The following is an 18,748-nucleotide window of genomic DNA, read 5'->3' as shown; positions in this document are numbered from 1 at the left end:
TATTTGTTTTCTTAAGAGTATCCAAAGTGTCGAGATGGTCCTTGCCAAAGTCTCAGAATCTCAGAATTAGCTGGAAGGGAACTCAGCAACTATCCGGTTCAACCCATGCCCAAAAGGAATCCCTACTCCCCCATACCCAACAATTGGTCATCCAGTCTAGGCTTGAAAACCTCCGATAAAGGCTACCCACAGCCTCTAGAATCAGCCCATTTCACCATCAGAAGGTTTGTTAACAAGTTTTTCCTGACATCAAACCTTAATTTACCCCTTTGAAACTTAAACATCGTTCCTGGTTTTACCCTCTGGGACCAAACCGTTCCTAGTTAAATGTACCTAATTCCTTCAACTGGTCCTCATATGACTTGTGCCCAAGACCCTTCATTATTTTTGTTGCTGTTTTCTGAATATCCTCCAGTTTATCAAAATCTCTGTTGAACTCTGACATCTCGAATTAAGCGCAATACTACAGATGTGTTCTGACAAAAAGACAGTACAATGGGACTCTTAACTACTTCTTTGGAGGTTCTGCCCCTTTTAGTGCACCCCAAATTCACATTAGCTTTGGTTGCCACATCACGCTGCTGACTCATACTGAGTTTGTCACAGAACCACAGAATCTAAGAGTGGGGAGGCACCTCAGAGGCCATCTCATATACACATACCTTAACTGAAATCACCACTCCAACATATTCAACAAATGGTCAACCAATTCTTTCTTGAAGATGGAAGGAAAACCACTACCTTATTTTAGAACAACTCAAAGAGCATGTTTTAGCCAAAGAGGATATTGACATGTTAGACCACAAAAGTGCTGATTTCTCCAGATCATTTTCTTTACTAGAAAAGGTAATATGATGCTTCTTGTCTTATTTCTGACTGTTGATCACGGAATCACAGAATTATAAAGGACCTCAAAAGCCATTTAATACTTTGTTGTTCTTGTTCTTAGCTAAGACAATCTTAAATGGGGTCACAAAGAGTCAGACATGACTAAAACGACTGATCAACAACAAAACCATAGGAAGTTTTTCCTTACTTCAAGCCCCAATTTGCTTCTTTGCAATTTCCAGACATTATTCCTGGTTCTTCCCTTTAGGGACAAGTCACACAAGCCCATCCCCTATTCAACACAATAACCCTTCAAATACTTGAAAACAGCAATCCTGCCTCTACTCCCTCAATACTCTATGTTTCCTCTAGCGGTATGAAACAGAGGCCCTTTGCCTTCTTAGTTTTCCTCCTCTTGATGCTTTCCAGTTTATCAATGTCCTTTCTAAAATGTGGTACCTAGAACTGATCGTAATGCTCTCAATGTGGTCTAATTATTTCCTTCTTAGTCCTGGACACTATGCCTCTTTTAATATAGCCTAAGATTAAATTAGCTTTCTTGACAGCTATATCACAGTTGACTCACACTGAGTTTTCAGCCCCCTAAAATCATTAGATCCTTTTCAAGTGAACTGCTATCTAGCTATACCTTTCTCATTCTGTATTTGTGAAGCTAACTTTTTTAACTTTAATATATGATCTTATATTTATCTCTATTACATCTCATCTTATTACATCCAAGCCAGTGTTCTAGCCTGTCACTATCTTTTTTGGAGCCTAATTTGTCCAATGTGTTAGCTATCACTGCCAGCTTTATTTGATCTAAGGCATTCTTTTTTTAAAAAATTGAAGTAATTGATAAAAATTTTAGAGGGCCAAGCACAAATCTCTGCACCAGAGACCCCTGTCATATATTCTGTTCAAGTCATGACAGAATTTTCCTATTCTTCATATTTAACTGAAAGTAAAATCCTCCATCCTTGTCTTTTTTTTTTTTTTTTTTTTTTTTTTACTAATGGCTTCCCTGGTCCACTGCTATGGCACACTACTTGTGAGAGTATGAACTCTGGAGTGACTGTCACTCTACTTCTCCCTTAGTACCTTGAAATTTACACTTAACTTCCTTTTCCTTCTCTTACTAACCTTTTATTTTACCTTGGCTTTTAAACTTGTCTTATCATCCCTTAGTTATCTAATCTTACCACCTCCTATTTCTCTTCCTTTTACTCCTCTTTGAGCCTTTCCATACTTTCTTTTCTTTATCTTAAGTTCTCCTTGAATCTTTTACCTTTGTTAATCCTCAAGTCATTTCATTCAGGTTTTTCTCCAGTTTAAGCCCTTCGCCTTTTTCTCTTCCTTCAGTGTTTTTCCTTCCAAGTTTTTCCTCCCCAAATTCAGTCTCTGGCCTTCACAATTCCAAAGCCCAAATCACATTCACAATTGTTTTCCTTCTGCTTAATTGGCCAGGATTTAATTTTTAGTTTAATTGAAATTTAACTGTAAAATCTATTTTATTTCAATTCTTTTTGAAAATATATTTGAATGTTTTAGAGGGTTAAGAGTTGGAAGGTATCTTAGACAACTAGTTCAACTTCATTTCATAGATGAGAGAACTGACCCCCAGAGAAGCAAGTGAGTTAACCAAGAACTAGTTGGTAGTAGATTTATAGCTAGAGCTCCAATCTCCTGACTCCCAATCCAGTGATTTTTCCACTATTCTAGTTAACATGCATGCCGACAGAGAAATGAATAATTATTGTGACTTGTAAAAGTTCTACTAGAAGAGATAAATTTTGAACTTTGTTTTTAATATTAAAAGAAGCAACAAAGGAAGGTTTCTAACATATAAGTCATTTATGTAGGATTTACACAAAGATAAAGACTAAATTTTGCATAATAAGAAAGCCTGGAGATGTTGAACTATAAGAAATATTGAAGTATCAAAGAGTTGACATTGATGTACAGAAAGGCAAAAGGTAGGATTTTTCTTAAAAGAAAGAGAAGTTAGATTTGTAGATTTTTAAAGCTATTTTTATAAGTTCAGATTTAAGACAGTTTCCTAGTACAGTAACTTTACCATATTAAATGCACAAGAGGTATCTGGTGACTCTATGCATGAATGAGTGAATTATTCAGTAGACAACAAGAAGTCACTATAAATAAATATCGTATAATGAAAATAGTGCTTGAAGTAGAAAATTCTAAATTTGTATGTAGATTAGATTGAAATGGGTAGAAAGGCAAGCTGGGAAAACTGGCTAGAGAACTGTTTCAGCAATCCAGGCAGAAGGCAGTAAGACCTTACCTTGACTACAGTTATAGAAAGCTATTGGAAATGGAAGTTCCATGAGCTTTTTGTTATTCTGTCTTATTCTCTGTAGTATCCTGTACAATTTAACATTATATCATTAGAAGTCATTAAGCCTGCCTCAAGTCTCTTTCCTCTCCAATCTATCATCCATTCAGCCACTAAAGTGATTTTCCTAAAGCTCAGGTGCAACCATGTCACTCCCCTACTCAGTGGCTCCTTATTACTTCTAGGATCAGATATGCTCTTTTTGGCATTCAAAGTCCTTTATAACCTAGCCCCCTCCTGCCTTTCCAGTATTCTTACACCTTTCTCCCCAATATGTATGCTTTGATCCAGTGACACTGGCTTCCTGGCTGTTGCATGATGAAACATTCCATCTCTCAAATCCTGGCATTTTCTCTGGCTATTCCCCAAGCCTGCAATTCTCTCCCTCCTCCACTCCACCTACTATTCCAACTAAAATCTCTTCTTTTACTGGAAACCTCCCCCAACCTCTCTTAATTCTAAAACCTTCCCTCAGTTAATTACTTCCTATTTATCTTGTATGTAAATGGTTCTGTTTATATTTGTTTGCATGTTATCTCCCCCATTAGACTGTGAGCTCCTTAAGGACAGGAGCTGTCTTTTGCCTCTTTTTATATCCCCAGTGCTTAGCGCAGTGCCTGACATATAGTAGGTACTTAAATGTTTATTGATTGATCGATTAGCATTTATTAAGCACTTAATATGTGCCAGGCATTGTTCTTAGTGCTGGGGATACAAAGGGGAAAAACAAGACAAACTCTGCTTTCAAGAAGCTCATAATCTAATGGGGGAGACAACATCAAACAAACTATATACAGGATAATTTGGGGGTAATGTCAGTGGGAAGTGGCAGTAAGATTAAAGAGGTCTGGGAAACAGCTTCTTGCAGAAGGTTGGACTTCAGCTGAGCCTTGAAGGAAGCCAGGGAGGCTAGGAGGTGGAAATGAGGAGAAAGAGATTCCATGCATGGGCAGCAGCAAGTGAAAATACTCAGAGTTGAGAGATTTTTAAAATTCAATTTTATTTTTAGGTTCAAATTCCCTCCCTCCCACCTTCCTCTCTCCTCCTTCCCACCGAGAAAGCAAGACCAACAAAACCTGTTACAAACATGTATAGTCAAGTAAAACAAATTCCCACATAGTCCATGTCCAAAGGAAAAAAAAATGTATATACATATATATACACACACATCTCCATTTGCACTATGAATCTATCACTTCTCTATTTGGAAGTGGATAGTTTGTTTCATCATTAATCTGCTAGAACTGTATTTGGTCACTGTGTCAGTCAGAACTCCTAAGTCTTGGGGCAGCTAGGTGGTGCAGTGGATAAGCTCCAGCCTTAGATTCAGGAGGACCTGAGTTCAAATCTGGCCTTAGACACGTAACACTTACTAGCTGTGTGACCCTGGGCAAGTCACTTAACCCCATTGCCTAGTCAAAAAAAAAAAAGAAAAGAACTCCTAAGTCTTTCAAAGATTTTTTGTCTTTACAATATTGTTTTTATCACATATGTGTGATGATTTTGCCCATTATTTCTCTCCCCTTTTCCCCAATCCCAGTATATTCCTCTTCCCTAGTCTTTCCATTGCTCTTTTAAGATCATCAAAACACAAGAGAATCATTTCAAGCCCTCTAATTAGGCTTCCTTTATGACACCTGATTAAGATATAGTCTGAAGGGATACATATATCGACTCCCCATGTAAACACATAATCCTTGTTTAGTCTTTAGCTCAAATTAATCTTTTTATGCTTGTCTTGATTCCTGTGTTTGTTGTGTCAAATTTTCTGCTGTGGACTTTTCATCAGGAATACTTGGAAGTACTCTATTTCATTAAAAGTTCATTTAATTTTCCCTTTGTATGCTTTTATATTTTTCCCCACATAATTATCCCAGTTTTTCTGAGGAAGATATTCTTGGTTGTAATAAGCTCTTCTGCCTTCTGGAATATCAAATTCTAAGCTTTATACTCCTTTATAGTGGTAGCTGCTAGATCTTGTATGATTCTACCTGAGTGGATCCTCAGTACTTAAATTCTCCTTCCTAACTGTTTTCATTATTTTTTCATTGACTTCAGAGTTCTGAATTTTGTCTAAAACATTCCTGGAAGTTTTCATTTTGAGGTTTATTTCTATATCTCCTTGATCTTCTAGTTGTAAGAGATATGGACAATCTTATAATTTCTTGAAATATATCTAGTATTCTCTTTTTGATAATGGCTTTCATGTAACCCAGTGATTCTTAAACTGTTTCTCCTTTATATGTTTTCCTGGTTAATTCTTATGCGATATCTTATATTTTTTCTTTTCTTTTTTTAGTCTTTCGACTTTGATTCGACATTTCTTGATGTCTCATGAAGTCATCAGCTTTTATTTGGTCAATTCTAGTTTTCAGGGAATTATTTTCTTTGGTAAGTTTTGAACCGCTTGTTCCAAGCTGTTAATTTTCTTTCCATCTTTTTTCCCTATCTTTGACTTCTTTGCCCAATTTTTCCCCTTCTACTCTCACTTGGTTTTAAAAATACTTTTTGGGTCTTTTTTTTTTAACCTTTGCTTTGTCACTTCTAGGAATTCTGTTTGGACTTGTGCACAAGCTGTATTTTTCTTTGAGGCTTTACTTTTAAATATTTTGGAGTAATTTTCTTCTTTTGGATTTGTGTCTTAAGCTTCTGTTTCCTCATAATAACTCTTTGTGGTGGGATTCTTTTTTATTGTTTATTCTTCTATCCTGTTTCTTGACTTTAGACCTTATATTAGATCTGGGCTCTGTATACTTCCAGGGGGAATGTCTGAGTTGAGCTTCTCTCCTCTTGGGTCCTTCTGCTGCTTTCTTGGGTCTGTTGAATGTTGTATTATACCAGTATCTCGGGGATAGCTCAGGCTGGGGAATCTGCAAGCTTTAAGTGCTCCCAAAGTGATGTGATCTGTGATGAAATCTGCTCATCGCCCTCCTGGTCTGAGGTCTATAGGTCCCTGACCCAGGTTTGGGTCTTAGCAAAACCTTTACTTGTCCCCGGTCAGAAGTTTCAGTAGATTGCTGCCAGACTCAGCCATGATTAGCCTCTTGGGAGGCTCTGCAGGCTCGGAGTTAGTTTGGGATTCTTGTCTTGATTATTCTACCGCAGACTTCAGACACCAAAACTGAGTTCAGGGATCATGCCAAACACAAACATAACATAACAAACACCTGGGATCAGAGCCATATAGCTACTTTTTGCTTTTGCCCTTGTTCCTCTCCCAGTCCACAGCTATGGCCACAGATCACAACTCTTCCTCTCTGCCACCCTCAGACTCTGGCCCCCTCCTTGGTCTGCCCTGGAACTGTGGCCCGGAACTGGGTAGTGAGCAATAGGGCTGCCAGGTGTACCCTTTCCCACATCTTGCACTAGTTCAGGGTCCCCTGGGACTTCTTCCTGCCCCAGGACACATTCTGGTCTTCTTTTCAGTCTGGGCACAGCATACTCCTGGTCAGACTCTGGCTCCCATGACCACAGACCTATTTGTTTGTCTTCTTATGGAACTTCACTGGATTAATGACTCATTGAGTTTTTTTCCTTAAATTTCCGAACCAGGATTCAATCTGGTACATCTTCTAGCTCTTTGTAGGAAAAAAAAAAATGGTGAGGATGGGGAAGCTGGGCTGTACCTTTTTCCTGCGTCTCTTACATCTTGACTCTGCCTACCCTGGAGAATGATTTTAACTAGCAATTTTTGCTCCCAGAGCAAGTAGCCACAAAAAATGTAGCTGGGGCACGTAGCACTAAATATGCCCTTAATTTACCTTTTTTAAAAAACAAATTAAAAAAACCTAATTTAATTGTTCTGTTGGAGTGGGGAGCTCAAGACACAAAATTCCATGGGAAGAGACCCTGGGACACCATCCTTTCAGAGAAGACAGAGACCTTGGGTCACTGACCTGGTAGAGAAAGGAAACCCCAGGAGAACAGGAGTCTACTGCTAAAGGAGGGAATGGGAAAGAGCTCACTTGGGGTGTGGTTGGTGGGGGGAACAAGCACCACATAGTAATTTATTTTAACAAATTATTCTTGTACTAGGTGCTAAGTAAATTCAATTGTTTCTACCTACAGAAGGGTCCTGAATTTTGGGATCTGGACTAAAGGCCCATTTGTCCTGCCCTGCTGGGCAGACAGAGACAACAGTAGGAATTGTTGAATGTCAGCATGAAGCTACAGTTTTCCTTAGGTATTTTCTATACAATAAGTAAACAGTAGTCTTCAGTAAACAAAAGAGATCAACATACAAATTACTATTATTTCAACAGGAACTACAATGGCTACAGGAGTCTTGTCGCAAAATGAACAACTTTCCTACTCCTCAGTGAACAGTAGTGTATATACAACAAGCATGAAAGGTAATATTTCTTTCATTCATTCTTTGTTATTTTTGGTGTACAGGCTATAGGAGTTTCAAAGAATGAAATCAGCCTGAATGAAATAAAAATAAAAGACCTACTCAGCCATATCTTAAGTTGTAGGTTAATATTTTTTCTTTAATCTACCTCTTCCTTTAAAACTCCTGTCTTGAAATACTGAATAGAAAAGGTGGCCTTTGAGGAAGAAATTTAGTAACAATATCTGCTTCCTGTATCTTCCTCTCAGAGTAAAATTATTCATTTTCCCCTCTAATCAAATGCCTGTACATGACTCAACCCCCAATTTCCTTATTATTCACTTGTAAGTGTCTCTTTTCAAGCATCCCCCACATTTAACAGCTCTCTAACCCCACTCTTGCCAAATTTCTTATTCATGCTTTTGTTACCTTCCCACACTACTGGGATTCTTTCTCAGGAAGAAGGCTCTTGACGTCTGCCACCCTAGGCTCACTCTCTCCAGGTTCCCAGAATCTGTACAGCTTCCCACTTGCGCTTGGCCCCTAGGTCTCTGCTTTGTCCACTACTACTCTAAATTAGATTGTAGAGAATGTGTACTACTATTCTCAGCAAGCCACGAGCCATAGAATTGGAAGGGACCTTAGAAATCATGTAATTGGGAAACTGAAGTCCAGAAATTTTCTAACTTCTCTGTTCTGGCCTATCATTCCTAGAATGCTAGGGTTTTCTAAATATTTAATACTGTCTAAGGAGAAAGAGATTTTGATTTAGCCACAGAAGAGACCTTAGAGATCATCTAGTCCAACCCTTTGGTTTTACATATGAGGACCCTGAACTTCGAGAGAATAATAGCCTTCCCAAAGTCACCCAAGTAGTAAATGGAAAAGCCAGGATTTGAACCAGGTCCTCTAACTTCAAATCCAAGAGTCCTTATGCTGGACATTGAGTCCGACATTATCCTCCTGGCTTCAGGCGACCCTATACAATAATAGCTAGCATGCCCATATACTTTAAGGTTTACAAAACACTTTACAAATATCATCTCATCTTATTCCCAAAACAACCTACAAGGTAGGTGCTATTATTATTCCCATTTTACAGATGATGAAAATGAGGCAGACTGGGGTTAAACGACTTACCCAGGGTTACACTACTAGTATATAGACAAAGCTAGATTTGAAGGCATCTTCCTGATTCCAGGTCCAGCACTCTTATCCACTGTGTGTTATACATGCTTATCTCACCCTTTTACTAACATTCCCCATTGTTCTTTACCATACGTTTTCCCATGGTTCAAACATTGTTTATAAAGCATGCATGCATTATAATCAGGATGTCTTAATTATGCTCACTGTCAGTTCTTACTCATTGATTTTACTCCTTAAGTAAGGTCAAGTTCACGTCTGTTAACATTTTGGACTAATCTTTTGAATGTTGAGGTAGTTAGTAATAGCCATTTTGTTGTTCCCTTGCCACATAGTCTGCTATTCCTCTTTGGCTTTCCCACATTGACTTGGCTCTTGTCACCTACGAAAAGCAGGACTTTTTCCTGCTTCCAAACTTGTGGGCTCTCATGGGTCCTGCCCTCTTTCTTCCCTGGGGCTGACCCTGGCTTATTTTCTCTGCCAGGATACAAAGATGGTTAAACCTCAGGTACCTATAGTGAGTGTCTCACACAACAAATGGCACTTTTGAGTATCCTCAGTGGTGCAGATGTTCAGGGTTTCTTTGCAGGTAACCACGCTGCAGTGAAAGCTGGGTGAAGACTCATGAGATTGAAGTAGGAAAGAAAATGATGAATTTGGAGGCTGCAGACCTGGTTTTAGATCCTAACCATGTTACTTGTGTGAACTTGGGCAGTTCATTTTCCTTTTCTGGGCCTCACTCTCCTCATCTCTCAGAAAAGGAGGTTAGATTAGTTAGTCAAAAGCTTCTTTTGTTTCTGGACTGTGGTCCTTTGACCTGTGCCCATTTCTTGTGGGAGCCCTGACTCTTGTTTCCTGTATAAAACAAATTTCTGGGATGTGTTTATGCATTGTGCTACTGTCTTGTATTTTGTTAGAATGTTTAACACATTCACATTTAAGGTTATGATTGTTAAGCTCATGTTTTCCCTCCCTTATTTGTTTTGTATTGATTTTTATCCCCTTTCTCTTTTAAGTCAGGACTTTGTCACTTAAATTAGTTTTGCTTATATTACTTATGCTAATCTATTTCCAAAGACTCCCTGCCTCTCAATTTAAGTGCTCTATTCTAAGTTCCTTGAATGTACTTAAATTGTTCATTTCTCTTTCTTTTTATTTATCTATTTCTTTCCCTCTTTGGACGTTCTCTTTCCCTATCCATACAAATATAAGGTCCAACATTTTCCTTCCCACTCTGTCTCCAGCTTCTTAAATGACCTTCTTTTACAGTGTACTTTTCCAAGAAATGTTCCTTTGCTTTATTCCCCTCCTTATTTTTCTTTCCTTTTAGTCTATTCAGAGTTCTTTTCTCCAATTCATGGATTATACCCTTATGTGTTCCTTCTTTATTCTGTGTCCCTCATGAAAAGAGTGCTTCTAGTGGGCCAGATTTGAACTCAGTCCCCATCCCATTTTTGTGTTATTGCACAATATGCAAACAAATATGTACAGACAAGCTATATACAGGATAAACAGGACATAGCCAATAGAGGGAAGGCCCTGGAATTAAGAGAGGCTAGGGAAGGCTTCCTGTAGAAGGTAGGACTTAAAGGAAGCCAGGGAGATCATTAGTCGGAGCGGAGTGGGGAGAGTAATCCAGGTTTGGGGGAGAGCCAGAGAGAATGCCCAGAGCTGACAGATGGAGTGTCTTGTTCTTGGAACAGCCAAGAGGCTAGTGTCACTGGCCTTGAGACACAGGAGAGTACAGGGTAGAGTGTAAGGTGTAAGACTGGAAAGGGAGGAGGGGACAGGTTAAGAAGGGCTCCTCATAAATCTGACCTCAGACACTTGACACTTACTAGCTGTGTGACCCTGAGCAAGTCACTTAACCTTGATTGCCTCACCAAAAAAAGGGGGGGTGGGCTTCTCACAATGAAATAAATTCATATATAAATAGTCCAAGGACCTTTGAAGTGAGGCTAACCTCATTTTATAGATGAGGGGCAGAACTCTGAATAGGATAAGAAACTTGCCCAGGGTCGCACAGCTGTTACGTGTCCAGATGGTACAGAAAATAGAGAACTGGGCCAAGAGTACAGAGGCCCTGAGTTCAAATCCAGCCTCAGACATTTACTAACTGTGTGGCCCTGGATAAGTCACTTACCCCTGTTTGCGTCAGTTCCCTAATCTGTAAAATGGGGATAATAATAGCACCTGTCTCCCAGGTTGTTATGAGGATCAAATGAGATAATGTTAGACATCATTATTATTATTTGTGGTAGAATTCAACTCCAGGTCTTCCTGACTCTCAGCTCTGCATCCTATCCACAATACTACCCTATTCCCCACTGTTGGGCACATGGTTTGTTTCTAGTTTGTTTGTTTTTTTACTGTTACAAATAGTGCCTCCATGAATATTTTTGTACAACTAGCTATTTTGTATTGTTAATCTCGTTAAGGTATTACCCTAAAAATAGGATTGCTGCATTCCTCTAATTTAAAAAAAAGAAAAAGAAAAACTCAAAATTACTTCTTGATCCAAAAAACGTCTCACTATAATACACAAATAGTTAAATAGCAATTAAATAATTTTATCTACTGAAATTTTTCTAAGCAGACCGTGAGTATGCTATTTTTTAAAATTCTAATTTAAATTGAAATTAGTATGTGCAAAACTCTAATGTATTCACCATTAGCATCCACTCAGAATAATCTCGTGTCAAATTTCTCATCAAAGAGCTTGGGCATGTAACTTCACAAAATTAACCACAAAACTTCTGAAAGAAGACGGAAGAGAATCAGGAAAGCACAAGGGTAATATTTGTGTATTCTTAGAAACAGTAAATAACCCCTTGGAAGTAATTTGAGTGATTTTTACAGGATATTTTGCTTTAAAAACTTATAGTTCATAGGTGGGCAGATGGTAGCTGATACTTTAGTACATCCATGATCTTATTTGTGTGAGCACTCCCACCACTTGTGCAGATCCTCCCACAGATTAATAACCATCCACATACTCTTGTCATATGCAATTCTTGGCCATGAATAGAGAAAGCACCCACAATGCTGAAGGTCTTAGGCTGTACTGTGAAGACTTGCACACCAAACAAGAGACATGATAGTCCTTCTGAACTCTCCCTTGCCCAGACCACATCCAGAATGTTGCATTCCATTCTAGACACTAGGTTTTATATTTTAAAAAAATTTTTATTGATATCTTTTAATTTTTATATCATCTACATTTCTCAGTGTAACTCTCCATCCTTCCAGAGGAATTCTCTGTAACAAAGCATAAAAGAATAAAAACAAAACAAAATCCAGTTTCAACAAAATTAACTCACATATCTGAAAGTCTGACAATATGTGCAACAGTACACATCCATAGTTCCCTACCTCTACAGAGAGAGAGGTGGTACCTTCTCATATCTCTTCTTTTCAGCCAAGCTTGGTCACAGCATTCGTTTTTTATTATTTTCTTCCCATTGTTTTTTCTGTTTACATTGTCATAGACACTGCAGAATTGACTTCTTTGTTGTGCTTACGTCATTGAGTATCAGTTTCTATGTCTTCTCCTGGCTTCTCTGTATTCATCATATTTATCCTTTCTCATAGCACAGTAGTATTCTTTTACATTCATGTACTCCTACTTGTTTAGCCATTCCCCAATTAATGGGTATCTTCTGTGTTTCCAGTTCTTTGCTACTATCAAAATTGCTTTGACCCTGGAGTCAAGAGGACCTGAGTTCAAATCTGGCCTCAGACATTTACTAGCTGTGTGACCCTGGACATATCACTTAACCCTGATTAAAAAAAATTTTTTTTTAGTGCCTGCCACAAGCATTGTTGTGTCTATGGAATCATTCTTTTTGTCATTGACTCCTTTGGGGTATATGTCTAGCAGTGGAGATTTGACCCTGTAATGCTTAAAGCCTGTAATCTCAGGGAGTTCCTGAACAGAGAGAAAGAACCCATATAAACCATATTTTAACATATTTTCTCTGTCTTCTCCTCTGTATATATCTTATTGCATAGTTATTTTCATGCTGTCTTCCCTCATTAGAATGTGAGCTCCTTAAGGGCAAGAACAGTGTTTTTGTCATTCTTTGTGTCCTCAGCGTTTATCACAATGCCTGGCACATAATAACCACTTAGTGATTATTGATTTACTGCATCAACCTTCACATTGAAATCCCTGAATATCAAGGTAAATGTTGACTTAGTTTAGAGGGTCTTGTCAAGTTATTCATAAAATTCCTCATCTTCTGCACTTTTCTCCACAGTGATCTGTTTGCTAGTACTCTGTTTTGAGTACTACAAGGAAAGATGAGCCAAGTGTCCTGTGAAATATTTGTTTTTCATTTGGACATATGATTAAACCAATTCCTTTATTTGTCTATAATAGAAGAGCCTGTGAGCTGTTTTTCCATATAGTTGCAACTTCTTTATGTCTTCTGGCTTCACTTAAAGCAATATTTTCAATATGAAAATGATCCAATTCCTTAGATAATTTACCCATTTGTTGGCTGTTGAACAAATTAGAGTGCCAGAAGTTAGATGAATGTTTTTAGATAGTCTAAAAACTGATTCTTAGCACTCTCTACCCACTTTTCTGATACTCTGCCACCATCACAGTGGAAGTAGAAGAATGTTGCATGGGGACATTTTTAATCAATCTCGTTTCATGAGTCATTTTGGTTAAAAGGATTCATCACCTAGTGTTCGACTTTATGGCAATGGCTTTTTCCAAACTAAGCTACCTAGCCTTAGACAGTCATTCACTGGAACAGTACTTGAAGCCTTTCTAGCTTGGTAGAATCTAGTAGAGCTTTTGGTCCACTGCCATAGCCTTCAAAACCCATCTTCTTTGCTACAGTGACATTCTGGAGTGCTTGTGGAGTTAAACAACAAACATTATTAAGTTCCTACCATCTGCCAAACACTGGGCTGAGTTCTTAGGATACAAAGACAGACAAAAGACAGTCCCTGCTCTCAAGGAGCTCACGGTCTAATAGGGAAGACAACATGCAACCAGCTCTGTACAAACAAGATACAGACAGGATCAATTGGGGGTAGTGTCAGAGGGAAGGCATAGTTAATAGTGGAGGATAGTTAGTAAAAAATATTTTTGACATAGAGGAATTCGACTCAGCCAGCTTATCAGAAATAGTAGCTACCTCTCTTGAACTCCTTTTTACACTCTCTGTGAATTTACCATGTTTCCTTGTATAGTAATTATTAGCGTACGACTTATCTCCACTCCTGGACTGTAAGCTCTCTGAAGATGAAGAGATCACATCTTATTCATCTTGTGTCCTGAACAGTGCTAAGAAAATGTTGAGGGGATGGGATAGTGCTTTCAGGCCATATTCTGTTACCATCGAGTATAATGTGTTAACTTACACATTATAAGTGAAAGCTATTTAGTTTAGGAAAAAAGCACCCTCCCCGATCCATGTGCTTTCAGATGATTTCCTTAAGGGCTCTGTCAAAGAACTATATTTCTTGGTTAATAAAAGTGAATAATCCATAACTGCACAGTGTGAACTATCCTACATATCCTTTTGTATTCAAATGGATTTTTTATCTCCACTTTTTTATAGGAAGGGGGGGTGGGGAGTTCTTCAATGTGTCTAGAAGCAGAAAGTGGATAATATATCCCAACACTTTTATGATGGAAAATAAAATACAATCTTATTGAGAGGCATTGTGGTACACTGAAAAAGAATGGAGTCTGAGGATCTTAGTTTAAATCACAGTTTTGCTATTTACTACCTGTATTTGTATCACCTTGAGGTTATATCTAAACCTCCCTAAGCCCCTTCATCTGTAAAATGAGGACTCTCACTAGGACATCTGAAGGTCCTTTCTACCTCTAAATCTATGATCCCATGTTCTACTACAGGGAGTAATAGGTTTCCCAGCACTGAAGGTCTTAACTAGATGCTGGTTGAATTAGAGATGTTGTAGGGAGTCCTAGTCATATATGGTTTGACTGTAGGTGACATCTAAAGTCTCATCTAGCTCTGGGATTCCATGAAGGAAAAGCCAAGGACTGTTCATTCAGTGGTGATTCTATTTTTTTTTCTTTCATTACATCTTTGTCATCTTCAAGTTCTCAAGTTTGTAGCTTCCCCCTCACCTCGTTCCTAAAAATGTAATACTTAGTGGATTTTTGAAATGTGCCTGTCTATATTAAGAAGGTATTATTTAAGTATCTTTCTCAGTTCAGTGGCAAAAGGCAAAAAATTGTTTTGCATATTTGACCATACTATTACTATCATCACAAAAACAAAAATTATCTTTTTTATTTTCTGAAAAGGAAAGAAAAATTAGTAATAACTGAGTCTATACTGCCCATATTTACAACCTTTGAGATTTCAACCATAATATATGTTTATACCTGAATCAGAATGCTTAGTGAAGAGCTCTGTCAAGGAAATACCATTATGGATTATTGTGTGGCACTGCAGAAAGAGCGCCAGATTTGGAGTTAGGGAAGCTAGGTTCAGATCTTGATGATGCTCCTTCCTTTTGTGACCTTAGAGAAGTCACTTAACCAGAGATAAATGTCTGGGCTTCACTGTCCTCATCTCTAAAATTAGGAGGCGAGATTGGATGATTTCTAAGGTTCCCTCTGGCTCTAAATCTGTAATCCTATCATCCCTACAAATGTTCCATGAGTTAATGACCTAGCTCTTTTAGGAGACTGTATTGTATTCTAGTAGATCCTTCTTTATTCTTTTTGAAGGGTCAGCAGAAAAATGGTTCTCCAGCATGTCCTAAAATAAGGGAAAGAAAAACAGATGGTTTGAAGTAAAGGGAAAAATACATGTATATTTACATAAATATGCTAAACGTAAAATTTAGAAAAAGCAGTATGTTGAATGATTTCTAAATTCTTTATAGTATGAAGGCTCAAAATCCAGCCCTGACACCTGACTTAGGTGACCCTGGGCAAGTTCTCATACCTTTCAGGGCCTCAGTTTCTTCATCTGTAAAATGGTAGCATGGATTCGATAATCGTGAATGTTCCTTCCACCTCTATTGATTTATGTGTGGCCCACTAGCTGTCATCTGTATTTTTCTTATTATCAGATCCTTTCAATGTGTGCAAGAAAACAAAGTAATCCTAACTTGCGCATATTCAGTTTGAAATACAAATTATTCTTATCAGCATTCGAACAGTTTGTTCAAAACTAAATCCATTCATATAGGATTTTGCTTCCACAGAGCTAATGGGAATCAGTGGTTTCATTGTTTGTCACTATGGAAACCAGTCAGCCTATCCTGAATCACTATTAGATCATACGGAATGATGCACATATCTCTGTGTAACTTCATCATTCAGCAAGTTGGTTTCATGTACACTTGCTCCACAGTGTGATCTGACCATAGCAAGGGGGACAATGCAGGGTTCTCCTAGAAGGCTCTCGGCTGTGAATTTTCTGAGCACTTTTTTCCAAGGTCGAAGGCACTCTACTTCTGATCCTTTGCTTCGTTTGTACCAGAGACGGCGGAATTCAGTTATAGAAGTGCTTTCTTCATCTTCTCATCGGGTTATGGTGGCTATATCCTCTGTCAGCAGTGCAGAAATAAATCCAACTTTTCCTGAAAGAAAAAGTAAAGCTTTTTTCTTTTAGATTATCAACACCCTTGTATTTCAGTTTGCATGCTATTCTTAGGTACTGTATTATGTATGTAAAATTTTAGCTTTGAGTAATTCTTGTTGTCTTTTATGTAAATATTTTTAAAGGATTTATGAAAAAGTGATGGAATAGTTTGTAGCATTTTATAGACTTCATTACCAATTATTTTTCCTGAACTGAGCTCAACCTCTTGTTTTTAAAAAGTTTTTTAAAAATTTTCTTTAAATGGCAGTCTGAATGAGGTTATGGTAATTACTGCTGTAGGTGAAAGCCCTTTAATAAAGATTGCCATACATTCAAATTGAAGGGAACATAATTCAGACACAGCTGGCTGTCCTAAATGTTGAAATAAAATCAAAGTCTTTTTTTCCATATTGCTATGTCATTTGGTGAGCTAACATAAGGATCTTTTAGATATTATCATGATGTGATATTTTCTCTTGCTGGTTTTGTAGGAAGTTCACGACGCCCCACACCAAAATATACTAAAGTTGGGGAACGTTTACGACATGTTATTCCTGGACATGTGGCATGTTCAATGGCATGTGGTGGTCGAGCCTGCAAGTATGAGAATCCAGCACGCTGGAGTGATCAGGAACAAGCCATCAAAGGGATTTATTCCTCCTGGTAATGTGGTGGGCTACTGTTTCCAAAGCTGTCACTGAAGAAGCAGCATGAATGCATTAACATAACCATAACAGCAACTGCATTTTAAAGGCATAAAGTCTTTAAATTAAATCCTTAGAGATGTTAACAACCACTAGTTAGCAGATCATTTCACTTTGTTTCTGAAATTATTAGTAATATTATTAATGTCTAGACAAGAATCCGATAAAATCTTTAGGTGTCTGTCCTAAGGTCATATTTTAACCTTTGAAATAATGACTTTTATTTGACATAACTATAACTGCCAAGTTCACGGAATTGTCCTACTCCTCTGCACTGAAGATGGCTTGATCTAATGAAGCGAGAATTTGATTAAAGTCAGAGCTCTTTGGAGTCAGGTTCTAGCTTTGCCACTTAATTTCTCTGAGCTGCAGCTTCCTCATTTATAAACTAGCGATAATTTCATTGCCTACCTTAGAGAGGTGTTGTTAGGAACAAATGAAATCATCTTTGTAAAGTGCTACTGAAATGTCAGCTCTTGTTATACCTGAATAGATGTCTAAACATGTTGACATAGTTGGTGGTGTTTTTTGCTCTCTGTAAGTGACATTAATTACTGATACTTACTGATCTTGTTAGGTATCAGATATGTATGCAGATAGTAAGCTGGATAATCACACCTTGCTCTATGCATTAGCTACATTACTGAAGTTATAAAAAAACTGCAGGCGCATTCTCCTTCAAGGATTCTTATGGTGAATCATTTGTAAGGCAACGAATCTTTTGCAAACTATGCATTTGTTCTCTCTCTTAAATGTCTCGTACATTTGTATTTTTATATATTGAATTGTATTCAACTCCTGTCTGTGGTATTTAATCATAAACAACATGAGAGGCTGGTAGAGTGGCTAGAGTCTGGAGCTGGAGTCAGGAAATCTCTCCCCGAACCTGTCTAAGAAGCACTGACGACCTCCAAGATCTCTTCTACCTTTAAAGCTTTGATTGTAGGAAAGATTTCTGAAGTTATTCTTTTCCCTTTTCCCCAGGATATTATGAAGCTAAAACTTAAGATCTGGATACATTTTGTCCTTTTATAATCATTACATAAAACTGAAACCAGATTTGTGTAGGTAGATTCTTGCCTGGTATTAGAGGGGAGAGGGAGAAGCTTGAAAAATGAGGGGGTTCTGCTTTATCTTTGGGCCAGCTCTAAAATTTGTGGGTTCTCTGTGTTTAATAAATATCTTCCTTCTGCCTCTCCAGGGTCACAGATAACATACTTGCAATGGCTCGACCATCAACTGAGCTAATTGAAAAGTACAACATCATTGAACAGTTTCAAAGGTACATGACCTCCACGCTCATAAATTCAGGTCCCTAACACCTGATATCGGACAAAAAAGGTGTTCTCATTTCTATAGTCAGCAGTTAGGAGCTTCATTTCAAACAAATAAGAAATTAAACCTGCAAGTGTTTACTAATGTCAGTGTAGAAATAAGGCTGAAAAAAATATCAGCTCTCAATATAATGGATTTCTTTTCTCCTTAAGCTATGGCATAAAAACAATAATTAACCTTCAGCGACCTGGAGAGCATGCAAGCTGTGGGAACACGCTAGAACCAGAAAGTGGCTTCACCTACCTCCCTGAAGCTTTCATGGAAGCTGGCAGTAAGTTCATTCCTGCTGATTTTCTTCATTAATTAGCAAATATAATGTTTACACAATCTTTGCTGTTATGTTCCTCAGTTAAGAGAAGTTTGGGAAATGCTGCTTGTACACAAGATCTCATGCAAAAATGAAAATAAATGCTTCTGTCTTTTGGGGTGCTGCTGTTGGAAGCCCAAGCTCATTTTTATG

The 18,748-nt window shown here is 37.9% G+C and overlaps 1 protein-coding gene across 4 annotated transcripts in view; it reads left to right on the top strand.

Moving 5' to 3' along the window:
* Positions 1-18,748, top strand: part of PTPDC1 (protein tyrosine phosphatase domain containing 1) — a 75,958-nt gene that overhangs the window by 44,464 nt on the left and 12,746 nt on the right. For 2 of the 4 annotated variants that reach the window (XM_027836915.1, XM_027836913.1), the window contains exons 2-5: positions 7,447-7,536; positions 16,741-16,912; positions 18,155-18,235; positions 18,441-18,559. In XM_027836915.1, coding sequence (XP_027692716.1) covers positions 7,455-7,536; positions 16,741-16,912; positions 18,155-18,235; positions 18,441-18,559 — 454 coding nt within the window. In that variant the 5' untranslated portion in view covers positions 7,447-7,454. Of the gene's footprint in view, positions 1-5,562; positions 5,576-7,446; positions 7,537-16,038; positions 16,260-16,740; positions 16,913-18,154; positions 18,236-18,440; positions 18,560-18,748 lie in introns of those variants that run through there. The other 2 variants (XM_027836914.1, XM_027836916.1) reach the window with 2 other exon arrangements.

This window comes from Vombatus ursinus, unplaced genomic scaffold (assembly GCF_900497805.2).
Source record: "Vombatus ursinus unplaced genomic scaffold, bare-nosed wombat genome assembly UNPS02014820.1, whole genome shotgun sequence".
In the NCBI taxonomy this organism is placed as follows: Eukaryota; Metazoa; Chordata; class Mammalia; order Diprotodontia; family Vombatidae; genus Vombatus; species Vombatus ursinus.
This window is presented reverse-complemented; position numbering and strand designations above follow the sequence as displayed.